The sequence below is a fragment of the Diabrotica virgifera genome, chromosome 3, assembly GCF_917563875.1.
Source record: "Diabrotica virgifera virgifera chromosome 3, PGI_DIABVI_V3a".
NCBI lineage: Eukaryota > Metazoa > Arthropoda > Insecta > Coleoptera > Chrysomelidae > Diabrotica > Diabrotica virgifera.
Window position 1 is genome coordinate 104,176,496 of NC_065445.1, and position 14,790 is coordinate 104,191,285.

General features: G+C 33.3%; 1 protein-coding gene across 3 annotated transcripts in view; it reads left to right on the forward strand.

The window, feature by feature from the left end:
* The first annotated feature begins 1,523 nt into the window (after positions 1-1,523).
* The window catches only part of LOC114337339 (B-cell lymphoma/leukemia 11B), a 220,158-nt gene continuing 206,891 nt past the window's right edge, over positions 1,524-14,790 (forward strand). For 2 of the 3 annotated variants that reach the window (XM_050646759.1, XM_050646760.1), the window contains exon 1: positions 1,525-1,952. In XM_050646759.1, coding sequence (XP_050502716.1) covers positions 1,916-1,952 — 37 coding nt within the window. In that variant the 5' untranslated portion in view covers positions 1,525-1,915. Of the gene's footprint in view, positions 1,953-14,790 lie in introns of all 3 variants that reach the window. The other variant, XM_050646758.1, reaches the window with a different exon arrangement.

A 14,790-nucleotide genomic window follows, 5' to 3' on the forward strand; every position in this document is an offset into this window, starting at 1 on the left:
TAATTTCTAATATTGAACTATTTTATATTAAATTATATGAACAAGTTTTTATTTAAAATTGGAATGGACACAAATCAGTTTACAGGAAATGATTCCTGTTGCATATAAAATAAGTTTTTATTATCTTTATCTCTTCTATTTCCAACCTAGAGTATTATAAGCAAAGTATAAGGACAAGTGTAAACAGTAACATAGGCCTAACCAGGGAGGGGTTTGGGGTTATAACCCCCCCATTTGGATGTACTTTGAGCTCTATACGCTTAACACCATTACTATCATCAGATCGTATCCCCCAGAGACGATCAAGTAGTTATAACCCCCCCCCCCTTAGGATCATCCTAGTTACACCTCTGAACTGTAACATCGTAAACACACATACATCTTAGATCGGGGTAGACCGGAATATATCACATCCTGGAGGCCAGCGGGCACACAACTCCCTCCACTCCTGCTGTGTTATACGCCGCGTGGTGCTGTGTACTGTTCCCAGTGTTCATTTTTTGTTCTTCTTACCAACTGCTTTGTTTCATTTGTATTCTTCTATAGGTGTCTCTAGATTCTGCAGTATTTGATGTTGTATACTTCGTGTAGGCCTCTCGTTTCTCTTTACATTTCTTTTTTATTTCTTTTCTCTACCATGGTGTATTGTTGACGTTTCTTTTGTTCAGTATGACTTTGCGTTTTCCTATAGCTTCTGTTGCTGCCTCTTCAATGTTGTTTTTAATTTTCCCCCAGCTCGCGTTTATATCTTCGATGTCGTCTATTTTCAGCTGTATATTCTGTGCTAGCCTACCTTGGTACATTTCTCTGTAGAGTCGTTCCACAGTGATTCTACATTGAATTTCTCTTCGGTGATTTCCTGTAGAAAATATTTTGATGTTATTTTCATTCTTATTTTTGCTAGAACTAGTTTGTGTTCACTCCCTGCGTCTGCTGAATCTGCTTTGGGTGGATTTTTCTATTAGTGACTATAAAATCAATCATAGAATTGTGTCCCCTGGAGTGTTCAAACGTATATTTATACTGAACATTGGTATGCTTGGGAAAAATTTTTTTTCTTGCTATTATTTAGTTATATTTCTATGTCTGTACCACGAAACATTCCACAATTCCATCTTTTTGAAATTTGGAAAAATCTTGCCAATTTTGACTTTAAAATGATGTATTGTTAAAATTTCTAATATTGAAGTATTTTATATTAGATTGAATGAAAAAGTTATTTAAAATTGGAATGCATACAAATCAGCAGGAAATGATTCCTGCTGCATATAAAATAAGTTCATATTATCTTTTCTATTTCCAACCTCGAGTATTAATATATAAGCAAAGTATAAAGACAAGTGTAAACTGTAACATCGTAAACACACATACATCTTACACCGGAGTAGACCGGAATATATCACATCCTGGAGGCCAGCGGGCACACAACTCCCTCCACTCCTGCTGTGTTATACGCTGCGTGGTGCGCATCATCCCCTACCTACGTAGGGTGCTTTAGGACCGCTGGCTAGCCGCTAGTGAGTAGCCACGAAGCGCAGCGATACGACACGATAGATCCCGATCGGGACACGGCCGAGAATCGCCTGAATCGCGCTGGCCGTAGAAACACACGCGTTTGGACCGGTGTGCTGACCGCACAGCATCAGGGTCCAGGGACTACTTGATCTTTTAACTAACGAAACGAAAACCCTCTGACCCCTCAACCTGCCGGCTTAAATATACACGCGCTTTTTACTGCTTTTTGGTATTAGTTTATTTTTTATGTTGGGATTGACTCTGTTAATTTTGTTTGGTGTTTTCTTTTCAAGTGACTGACACAGTGACGATGATTTAGTGAAACTATTATTTTTTCTTTTGGAAATGATAGACAAATTATTTTAGTGCGCGATAGACTGCCAGTCTAACAATTTTCAAAATGAGAATTAAAATGCCAGCGGTCAGAATCGCACAAGGTAAGAACAAACAAAATAAAAAATAATTTTCCTGATTGATAATCACCCTTAAAATTTCTAAACATAACAATGACAATTATTCCTGCTGACTATTTCTCCTGTCTACACGTTTAAAAATAAAATACTTGGTGTATCATACATGAACATCAATATATATAGTTTATAGATATCAATCCTGATGTGATGATTTTTTAACATTATTATCAATTATTAGGCGTATTATTATTGTTGTCATTCATGTTGTTATTGATAGGATTCCTGCTATTTTTAGAATATCTTTAAAACGTTAAGATCCTGTAAGATAATATAAAAAATACCTGCTGTTCACATGAATATATTATATTAGTTTATAGAAATCAATCCTGCTGTGATAATTATTTAATATTTTATCAATTAGGCTCAATATTGTTATCATTCATGTTTTTATTGAAACGATTCCTATTATTTTTAGAATATTTTTAAAATATTAATATTCTGCAATTATTCTCAAAGAGTTATCCCTTATTTCAAAAAATACCTGCTGTATCATAAGTTTACATCAATATACCTATTATAGTTTATAGATATCAATCCTGCTGTGATAATGTTATTTAATATTATTATCAATTAGGCTTATTATTGTTATCATTCATGGTTTTATTGATACGATTCCTTCTGTTTTTAGAATATCTTTAAAACGTTAAGATCCTGCAATTAGGTACCCTCAAAGAATTATTCCTGCTAATTCATGTACCTATTTAGATAATATTATCTTCTAGAGTATCAGGTGTGTAATAAGAGGAAATTGTGTTTAATTTTAATTGTATGTTCTCCAATATTTGTAAATTTTCAAGATCGTTGTTTATTTTTAGGTGTACTCACATTTTTCCTGCTGGTAAACCAAATTCTTTTAAAATGTTAGCACATTATGTACATTTTTGCATCGTGCTGACTCTCAATAATTAAAATGACTTTTTAATACGTCCACTGGGAAGTTTTTCCTATTTATACACAAGTTTTCTAAATAGAGATACATTCTAAGAAAATCCTGCTACAAGAAAGAAGATGACTTATGCTGCTGACTTATTTGTGGTTTGCATTGTATCTTTCGGTGCAAAATATACCTTGTTTTAATTTTATAAACTGATTTCTTATTTCATAGTGTCCAACAGATGTGGTATTATTCTGACATTAGTTATTCCTTTGTAAATCAATATATTTATGGTAGAGCAATTCTTTTATCGAATTGTAGATTAAAAAATAAACTCCAGATTTTTTAAAAAACCTTTTAAACACTTTTTTGGTACGAAAAAATGCTAATATCAGACAGACATTCTACAAATGCAAATGGATAGTAATAATTAAAACAGCTTCATTGATACCCACCCCCTCTTTATAATTAATATATAGTTTTTAATTGTCTTTGTTTTTGTTATTTCTTTCCTGCTAAGTTTTTATTTGTCTGACATGATATTTCACGGATGTCGCTTTGAAAAAAGAAGCATTGTCCAGTGAAAATTATTTACAGTAACACTATAGCAACAGAGGCAAAACACAAACATCTTTTAAAAGCGTAGGCGCAAAATTTTGGGACAATGCTTTTTAAATGCATTCATTTTTCTCGAATCTTGAGAGAACTAAAGTATTTTTGACAAAATTTAAACGCAGAATAAAAGATTACGTTATTACCGAGGGCCGAAAGTCCCTGAAAACCTCTATAATGTTTAATTTAATAAGTTGCAGGGGTGAAAAAGAAGAGAAAATTTAGTGTGATGTTTTTTCAAATATCTCATTTAAAAGAAACTTTTGTTTATTCTAAGGGACTTTTGGCCCTCAGTAATAATATAATCTTTCATTCTGCGATTAAAGTTTTCAAAAATATTTATTAGTTTTCCCTGGATTCGAAAAACTCAATGCACTTAAAAAGCATTGGTCCTAAATTTTGCTCCTATGCTTTTAACATTAAATTTTTTATGAATAATTATGTATATACTGAATAATTGGTAGGTACATATATTTAGTTTCTACGGTCGAACCAATTAAGTTTTTACCGAGATGCCAAGAAAATTGTTTTAATTGTTTGGTTTTATTACTATATTTAATTATTACAACACGGCTGATCTGTCCTGTAACGACCAATATGCCGATAACAATGCTGTAAAATTATAACGATTTGATTGTTCAAGTTTACTGTTTAAAACCAATTGCGCGACACATTTTGCAGATAAGGACAATTTTGTACAATTTTATTGATTTCAATTCCAGAGAGATTTTTGATCAATTTTTCAATTAAATGAAATTCGGCGGTTTTACCAAAATTACGATGGTCATCAAAAACACGAATAAGATTCATTAGGTGATTTAATACAAACGATTATTTGATTATAAAATTGATAATTATAATTGTCAGAAGACAAGTTAAAAACAGAAGTCTACATAATTAAACTATCCTTTATGACTTTTGTCGATTTTAACATATAGGTAGTTACTCACCTGAGGGACCGCAGACGTTCGGATACGATACGCGTCTCTTTGTAAAGACAATGAAGTCGACTTTACTATATAACAAGACATTTGCTCAACACACACACATTACACTATAATCTGATTGTGACTGACTAAATGATTAATATCTATGCCATTAAAAAAACATTTGTCGAAACACTGGTCCATATAGTCTAGTAGGTATATAATTTTAATAAAAAGGTCAGAATAAAAAAGGTCCCTACAAAACAAACTGTTTGAGATTGAAAAAAGTAAAATGTTAAAATCACTAATACTTTAGATATCGCAGTGGCGGATCCAGTAGTATCCAGCATCTTCAAGACGGGGGCCGATTGGCTAAATTTCTATGAAAAATAAATGAATAAATGAACGTTTTTATAATCTTTATAACATAACTTCGTTAAAGAGGGGGAGCCGATCGCCCCCATCGCCCTCTCCTGTATCCGCCACTGAGATATGGCCAAGCTTCGAACTGCATAAAATTTGCTACTAACGAAAATCCAAGAAACTATCAATCATTTGTAATCCTTCATCAGAGATTAAAGAAAAACCAACTACAAAAAAAGCACATTAAACTATGATGGTGACCCATTTGTAATGATCTGATTTATATATAAGACTGATCTTTCATGAAAAGAAGATCTTCTTCAGTTGCCTTGTCCGTTCTGAACGTTGGCAATTAACTTGGCTATTCTGACTTTGTTTACGGCAGATCTGAATCGGCAGATGATAGTCCGAACCATTTTGCCGCAGGTTTTGGAGCCACGAGTGTCTCCTCCCCCTTGGACCCCTTCTTCTGTCTATTTTCCCTTGGATAATTAGCTGAAGTACTCTATATTTACTGTGCCTCATTTATCGTGACTAGTGTATTTCAACTTTCAGTGCCCCGTAAGGACTGCTGAGGCCTGTGTGCACAAAATGATTTTGGCGCCCCTTAGGCATTTTGGTTCATGTTTATTTATTTATTTTTTAGAAGGTAGGTCGGTAGGTAGGTGCTTAAAATAAAGCAGAAAACTGAAGTTTAGAAGTCATAATAAGTTTTAATGAGTTTTCCCCGAAAAGTGCTTAATTCTTTTGGTTATTTCACGTTGAAATATTCGATTTGGAATTCGACGAATAAGAACGTTTTTCTCATGAGCTCCAATTTTGCTTTTACTGGGTCTATAGACTTCATAAATACACCATTTTTTTCGTTTTTTTATAAGCTACATTTTTGATAACATAATTTCGAAAAACTGTCTAAAACTGATTTTTTTGTTGAGAAATAAACAATTTCACTCGCAAATAACTCAAAAAGTATTGATTCAGTTACAAAACTTTATAGAACAAGAGTTGCTTAGAATTAGTAAGTTTATCCATTTCTGGACTTATTTTAACCTATATTTTTTCACCATCAAGAAGGAGTAATATTCACCCCCGAGCAAAAGCAACCAACGACACAAGTCCAACTTTGAAGTGGAGGGTAAGGGTAGAACCTACATTGAAATTTTCGTGCAATTCGTTGGCCACCCTGAAAATTACACGGTATCGCCGTGTAATTTTACACGGGTTACACGATTTCACGTCCATTTACTGGGCTATAGGTACAATACAAAAATAAAAAATAGCTATTGTAGTAGGGATATTTTCTGAAACTTTGCTGTTGCAAATTTATCATTTACAGCTCTAACATTTATACTTTTATACAAATGATTTTTAACTTTGAAAAGATCGCTCGTCAGCAGCTAAACATACAGGTAATGTCAAAAGAATTCTTAGTGAAATGCTTACGTTTGGAAGGTTGAAGATTAAATTGTTTTCAAATATATATTGTAAAATACTTAATAAAGGGGTCAGTATCATCAGGTAATGAAAATGACTTTTTTATTTCATTAAACAGATCATTGGAGTCTATACCTATCCTTATTACTCTGATCTGTCAGTCATTCTTGAAGAACAAAACACCGTTTTAAAAGATCGCTGTCACTTAATTTAAATATGTTTCGTGTGTATTTATACCTAATCCTATTTAATTTCTCAACTTTTGTTTTAAAATTAATTTTCTTTTTTTTTTTGCAAATTATTTATCAGTTTTTGACCCTGGGTTTTGGGCCCTTGTGCATTGCGCACTTTGCACATATGGTAGCAGGGGCCCTGCCAACTTTCTTTTCTTTATGGTTATTCCCACCCCCTCTTCTTTTCCTATCCAGCATAGTACCTCCACGTAAAGTACATCCTCGGCGTAGTACCTCTTCGAAAAGCCTGGTAGCAACTCAATATGACTTAGCCGTCACAGCAAACAATAGGAACAAAGTAAAACACGCAGAGTTGCAGGGACGTACAATATAATGTACAATAAAAGAATTAGATGACTCAAATGGAGTGAAGGGAAGCTAGAAACTAAGCTTTAAAATATGCCAACCATAAACCATAATTAAAGACAAAGGTAGCCATGATATATCAGGTAACCAAATCTCAATTTAGAACTATGACAAAGAATAGTTAAGTGTTATGTTTGGCCTGTATTTTATTATGGTGCAGAAATGTGGACACTAAAGTATCGACCATGAACAGAATTGAAGCATTGGAAATGTAAATTCATAGAAGGATGCTGAATATACCTTGGACAGCAAGAAAAACTAAGGAGGGTCGACAAAGGAAAACCGGAAAAGGTCTTATCTGGGGGGAAATTATACAATTAAAACGGATCCTTAGTAAAAATAGAAGGTCGTAGAAGTGTAATAGGATAAAACAAGTTTCTTGATCAAAAACATCCGCGAATGAACTCAGATTCAAATGCAGGACAATTATTATTCCGCATGTTGCAGAAGATCGAGCAGCCTTCGCAATGGTGATTGCCAACGTCAAATAATTCTGATATGGCACGTGAAGAAGAAAAAGCCATGATATAAAGCAGCGATATTCAGTCCCGGATTAAGAATCTTGAGGCCCCTAGGCAACCCAAGCTATGAAGCCCCTTAAGAAACCTTCTCCTTCGCCCTTTAAAACCTCGGATAAACCTTCCATCTCCTTAAAATATCCGAGAATTCCAAATTTTCGACCAAATTATTATCAAATCTCTATAGCCATAATTGAAAGAAAACATGCTAGTCTATTTTGTGCCATTGTCGAACGATGACAGTTTTTAATAATTTTCATTTTTAAAAATGACCATTCGCCTGTTGCATTTATAATCATTAGCGTAGGATAAATCTTAAAAGCTACTGACACATTTGCAAACGTCAATTTGAGTTTGTTCTCATAAATAACCCAAAATGACTGTAAAGCAGGAATAAATTGTTTTCCCTGCAAGTCTTAAAGCTGGACTACTCGTATAAAATATTTGAACTGCACTATTTCATCTTCAAATTCAGGTTAAATATCATCAGGATAGTTTTCGTATAGTTTTGAAGCATAACCCTTTATTTTGAGTACCACCCAGTTTTGAAAAACACAGAAAAACGTCAAATACTGAGTTCACTGACTTGTACGTTGTCAACCGACGAACTAGCTCTGTAATTAGCTTATTCAAAATTGGTACATACGTTTTAACTCCAACAACTCCATCAACAATTTTTTCCACCCTTTTTCTAGAAAAACTTCATTGAAATTAGCATCATAAAAATGTAGTTTTCTTACTCGCTTACGTTTACTCTCGTCGGAATATTTAAAGTATTTGTTGTAGACCGCAGGCCTTCTGCTCGTAGTAAGCAAAATTATCTCTTTGGGATTTTAAGAACTAAAAATCTGGGTGTAGAAGCTGAATTGCAGTTTGAAGTTCAATCTCTCCTCTCTGCAATGATTTACTGACAGGATTGATGCGTTTTAAAATTGTTGCTCAAAACTCATTCATTATGAATGTTTCTTTTTTTGATATTTCTTTCAACAAAGACTTAGCCTTATGAACTGTTTCAGCTTTCTGATTAGTGTCTTCAGCAAGCGTATGAAAAGCAGATTTGAAGGCGCTGTAACCTTTAGACAAAGCTCTAGTTGCATCATTCCTTGTACTTCATCTAGTGTTTCTTGTTCTTTTAAGGACTAGATCGTGACGAATGGGATCGATTAGTGGATTTTCATTTAAGCATTTGATCATAACTTCCCAACGGTGGGTAGAGGCTAAAAAAAGTTGTACACGGACTGAAAAAGACCAAAATAGGATATTGCTCCAACTAAACTTTCAGCAGCACTTACTAAATTAAGCGAGTGTTTTGTACAAAGAATGTAAATTGCAAGTTTGTTAATCTTAGACAAATGAGCCTGGAGACCATTGTATTTGCCTGACATGTTTGCTGCATTGTCGTATGATTCGTCCCTCATGTCGTTTACATCAATGCCACAGACCTTTAAAAAGGTTAAAACACCAGAAGAACGGTCACTCTTTTCCAAAGAACAAAACCAAACTAAGAAGAAATAAGAGGCCCAATGATAAATTCTGTGGGAAACTAGAGCGAAAGGCAAGGATAGTGGAGGAGAGGGTACAGAGGGGGACCTGACTGATTTATTCCTTTTGCTCTTATTACTTTTCAATCGGCATTCATTAGCAACTTACTCTCCGATATAGGCTTTCTATGTGAACAGAAGTATGCTGTTTTATAATATAAATACTACATAAATGTAGTTTTATACGTCCACCATCACTTTTATGGTATTGCGCGATATTTGAATTTTTCGACAAAATATGATTTACAGTTTAAAGTTAACTGTAATTATTATTTTTTCCTTTTGGGCCCCACGAGGCCCCCTTTGGGGCTGAGGCCCCTAGGCAACTGCCTACTTTGAGACCGTTCAAGTATTACGTAACGCAGGTTGGGGGGGTTCAAAAATCTTCAAAAATTGCGTTACGCAATAGTTAAACGCCCATTAGAGTGCGTTACGTAGGGGGGAGGGGGGGTCAAAAATCTTCAAAAATCGCGTTACGTAATACTTGAACGCTCCCCTTTGCCTAATGGTTAATCCCGCACTGGCGATATTGTCCGGATAAATAAATGAAAGTAATCGAGAAAATAGGTAATCTGTACGTAATATTAATGAAAGTCATCGAGAAAAGAGGTGATCTGTACGTAATATGGAAGATAGAGATATGTCTCCAATGGTGACATAAAAGATTCCGGGAAAACTAATACTATATTAAGATATTTTGTAATAACAGGTGGTCCAAGATATCTGACAGTGTGGCAAAAATACGTTAGTTTACATAAAAGATAAATTTTTATATGTTGTTTATTTATTCAATTGTGGCAACGGTATGGTAAAAACTTATGTTAATCTCTTAGGTCAACATGTAGAGCATGTTTCAGTTCAAAATAAACTTTTAAACACATCATTGTTTAGATATTCCAAAACAAATTTGAATATGCTGAAATATATTTATAAGGAAAATTCTAAATTATTACACATAAAATTTAACACTTCAGTAAGTGTGGAGTTTTCTCGATTTTTATTCTTGAACTGAAAGTGAAGTTCAACTTTTATTGTTTAGATATTTCAAAACAAATTTGAATATGCTGAAATATACACTAATAATTAAAAAAAGTATCGCATAATTTTTAAAACAGAAAAAAAGTTTAAAAGTAAATTTTAATTTGTAGCAGAATGTTCTCTATGATCTCCTTTAAGCCGCGTCCTCACTGGTAAATTTTTACGTGGGTATTGAATTAGTGGTTTGTCGCAAAAATTTGCTTCTCAAATTTAACTGCTCGACCATCGAAAATTTGTTGTGCGCGTCTGCTCAGGTTGTGTGGAGTAAATAACGCAACGTCCACACTGCCACTGCAAACCGTATGCGACGCAAATCCTTTGATCTTTGCTCAAAAACCGACAACCGATGGAGCGTGTTCGTTGTGTGCGTCGAAAATTCTTGCGTCCGATTTATGCGAAGATCACGTCCACATTAAAATAATTTACCTCGAGCACGCAGATATTTGCTACGAACATTTGGTTCGTCACAAATTTTTACCAGTGAGAACGCGGCTTTAGGTGTCTATAAGCCCATAACATTTCAAATTAGCGTTTTTTGCCCAAAAAAAATTAAACAACATTAGGAGGTGCGTTCTTACAAAAAATGAGTAATTGAACGTCAGGTCAGAACATGCAGCCCAAATCGTTGCTTTAAATGGAGGAGATGGACGATTGCAGCAATATGTTGGCGATATTATGGGAATCCACCAATCCAGCGTTTCAGGGGCTTTAAGAAGGTATAGAGAAACTTATATAGAGAAAAGTTACACAAGAAGACCAGTTTCAGAACGGCCCAGGTGCACAAACCCCGTAGACGATCATTATTTACGTCTGCAGACTTTGCGTACATGTCATGTTACACCTAGGGCCGAGCCTATTTTATTTCAAATCAGGCCCGAGGCACTACACAATTTTCATCCCCTAAATATAATTTAATAAAAAATAACTTTTTAAATAAATTTAATTAATTAATAGAAATATAGTTAGTTGCACCAGAAATTTTAATTTTTATTAACGATAAATAAAATTTACATTTAAGGGCATAGGTATTTTTAAAAAACCTAATAGGTATTTTTAAAAAATTTAAACGCAGAATGAAATATTGTGGAGGGTAGAAAGTCCCTGAAAACTTCTATGTTTGTTTTAATAAGTTACTGGGGTGAAAAAAAAATTAGTGTGATTTTTAATTTTAAATATCTCATTCGAAAAAACTTTTTGTTTATTCAGAGAGACTTCTACCCTCGGTCATAATGTAGTCTTTCATACCGCGATTAAATTTTTCAAAAATACTTATTAGTTTTCTCATCATTCGAAAAAAATGAATACATTTAAAACACATTGACAGGCGACGTTTTGCGCATATGCCTTTAAACAATTAAACTTTGTTTAATTATAACTCTTGTTGTTATCATTTATCATTTCCTGTTCGTAAAATGAAAGAATTTTGAAAATTTATTTTGTTATTGGAAAAAAATGTTTTTTTGGTTATCTTTCCCGGCCCCATTAAAATACGGGCCCGAGGCAGGTGCCTCACGGGCATAGTGGTAAAATAGACCCTGAACTAGGGAACTGCGAAATAATCTTTCTATGGTCCGTAATGTACTAATAAGTAAAATCAAAATCAATTGGAAAATCCCAGTAGCTGGCTATATACTATAATTATTAAAAATCACAGAGATGTAGAAACTTCGTTTGTACAATGGTATAAAAAATTAAAAAGTCATCCAAAAGGATTCGCAAAACGTTTTCGATCTAGATCAGATCATCTTCAGTGCGTTCTGTAGTTCTTAGTAGATGAAACTAGCAACCTTATCAAATAGGCGACATCGAGAAATATGATTTACATGTTAATAAATGGTTCTTGCCAGTTCAATGGACAGATACCATTGAACTGGCAAGAACCACACGTTCTTATCGAGCAGTGAATCATATTGCCCTTTGAGCACTCTTAACAAATTTATCTTTTAACATCGACTTAGAGTCGCTACTAACATCAGATTATTAACATGTAAATCATATTTCTCGATGACACTTATTTGATAAGGTTGCTAGTTTCATCTACTGAGCAGAACGCACTGAAGATGATCTGATCTAGATCGAAAACGTTTTGCGAATCTTTTTGGATGACTTTTTAATAGTTTTTCAATAAACTTTTTATACCATTGTACAAACGAAGTTTTTACTTCTGTATGAGTACTAATAAGTGTCAATTCGGTTAGAAACAGATTAACGGAATTTGGAATCAGAATACCGGCTACTGCTCCACTATTAACGAGGGCACACCGTATGGCACGTTTAAGGTTCTCACGAGAAGATGTCGATTGGAATATTAACGACTGGGCTAATATTATTTTTACTGATTAGTCGAGATTTGCACTTTGTGGATCCGAAAGACGTAATTCAGTTTACAGATGCGCTGGTGAGCGAGGTGCTCAGTATAACATACGAGCAGCCAGAAACTTTGGAGGATGCTCGATTTCGTAGGGGGTCCCTGACAACTGATAGGTATATAAAAGAAGTTCCTGATGAAAATGTCGTGCCTTTTGTTCCAATAATTGGAATTAATTTCGTTTTTATGCATGACAACGCTCGCCCGCACGTTCCTAGAATAACAATGCTATCTTCAAGAGGTTGAAATTTAAGTTTTCGATTCGCCAGCAGTCAGTCCAGATCTAAACCCAATTGAGCATGTTTGGACTAGACCTAAAAAGACGCATAAGAGGCTGTATCGTGCTCCAGATAACCTTGATGAAGTGGGAAGTGCTTTAACGGAAGAATGGGAAAATTTAGAATTGGAGTACATAATAAGGTATCTGATAGAAAGCCTTGGTCTCTGATAGAAAGCCTTGGTCTCTGATAGGAAGAGAATGAAGGACTTCATTAGAGCCAGAGGTGCTAATACCAGCTACTAAATTGTTCCATTTGTCCTTAAAATTCCTTATTTCGTAGATTTGTATTTTTCATTGTTCAATAATTGTTAATTTAATTTATTTGAGCTGTTAGTCTTTGATTTTACTGGAATAAACACTGTAAAAAAATTAGCACATACTAAGCAAAACTTCTATACTTAATACCTTTATGCGATACATTTTGCGACGAGTGTATTTATTAGTACGTTAGCTAACGGTAAAATATTGCAAAACCTCTAAATTTTAAAGAATCGCTTTGATTGACATGAAATTTGGCACACACATAGCTAATGAGTCAAAGAAAAAACTGATATTGTGCCGATGTTTGCTTTTCCCCTGGGGGTAAGTTTCACCCTTCTCGGGTGAAAAAATATTCGTGCAAAGAAAGTCAGGAAATGGATAAACTGACTAATTTTAAGCAACTTTTGTTCTATACTTTTTGAAGTTATACTTCTTTAGGCGCGATTGAGAGTAAAATTTCATAATTCTGCGCGCATGCGCACACAGACAGTATGGTATAAACGTTATACGGGATCTGATTGGGTGTTAAAATCATCTGTCAATAATTGTTCAATATGGAGATTTTGGATAAACAAATTAATGTTGTGTATATTAGTTTTTATTGTTGTAATGGCAGAGAAAATGCAAGTTTATAATATTGTACATAGTTACTTTTCAAATAGTTTTTATAAGTGACAGGTACGTAATAATTGTTAATGTTTCAGTATCCTAATAAAAAATTTCATAGGTAGGACCTACCTATTTGGAAAATTTAAAAAGAACCTACTAAAATTTGATTACCATCAAAATTTCTATCAATGTTCACCTATTATAATTTTTTCTTACTCTACGTTTTGTTGTATTCTAATATTTCTTTCAATTCTAAATAATTTCAATTTAAAATCAAAATAATTTGGTTAAATTCAGAACCGTCAAAAGTTTAATCCGTTTAGTTAGTTGATCTTCGCACATGATGACACATGGTCTCCGTGGGTAAAAGTTTAAGGTGAATGAATTTCAATACTAACTGCGCTGATAAGCGGGTTCAAACCCCAATGGAAACTTTTATTTTTTTTTATTTTTTTTATACATTTTATGATTGTAAGTTGATTATATAATTTTTTTCAGAAAATACGTATTTAGTTAAAATTTTTTTCTACATTGTTCAGAAATCATTTGTGTCATTTTTCAATGTGTTTGTTTGTGTGTGTTTTATTCTTTTATTATTTTAATTTTTGGCACTGTTTTAATAAAAATTTTTGAGAAGTAGTAAGTATTAAAATTAGTTTAATATTTAAATAAAATATAAATAAACTGTTTAAAGTATATTAATTTCGTTGAAATCATAATATAATAGAAGTATAACTTCTTACGTGCGTACAAAGTATACACACATTCTTTTTTTTCTCTAAATCAATACTTTTCGAGTTATTTGCGAGTAAATATGTTCATTTTTCAACAATATAACTATGTATAATTTAGACAGTTCTTCGCAAATACAGATAAAAATACAGATCTTATAAACACGACAGAAGTAAAGCAACTTGTGAAGCAGTAACGATTAATTTAAAAACAAAAGAGACCAACTTTATTTTGAGCGTATCTTGCTTAAAGATGCTAGAAACTTTTTTTATAAAAATAGAATAAAGCTTTTTGTTACTTTAAAAAAGTTGTAATGAGTTTTCATTAGATATTTCACGTTGAAATATTTTATTTGGAATTTAGCGAATATGAACCTATTTTTCATTAGCTATTGTTTCTACTAGGTCTAGAAACCTCATGCATACACAATTTTTTTCAATTTTTTCAGGCTATATTTATGCTAATATTTTTTTCGATAAAATACTTTTTGTATTATTTGGGAAAAATCGTCTAAAAATGTGTTTTTTTTTGTTGAAAAAATGAACACATTCACTCGTAAATAACTCGAAAAGTATTGACTTAGTGAAAAAACTCTATAGAATAAAAGTTGCTTAGAATTAGTTATTTTATCGAATTCCGGACTTATT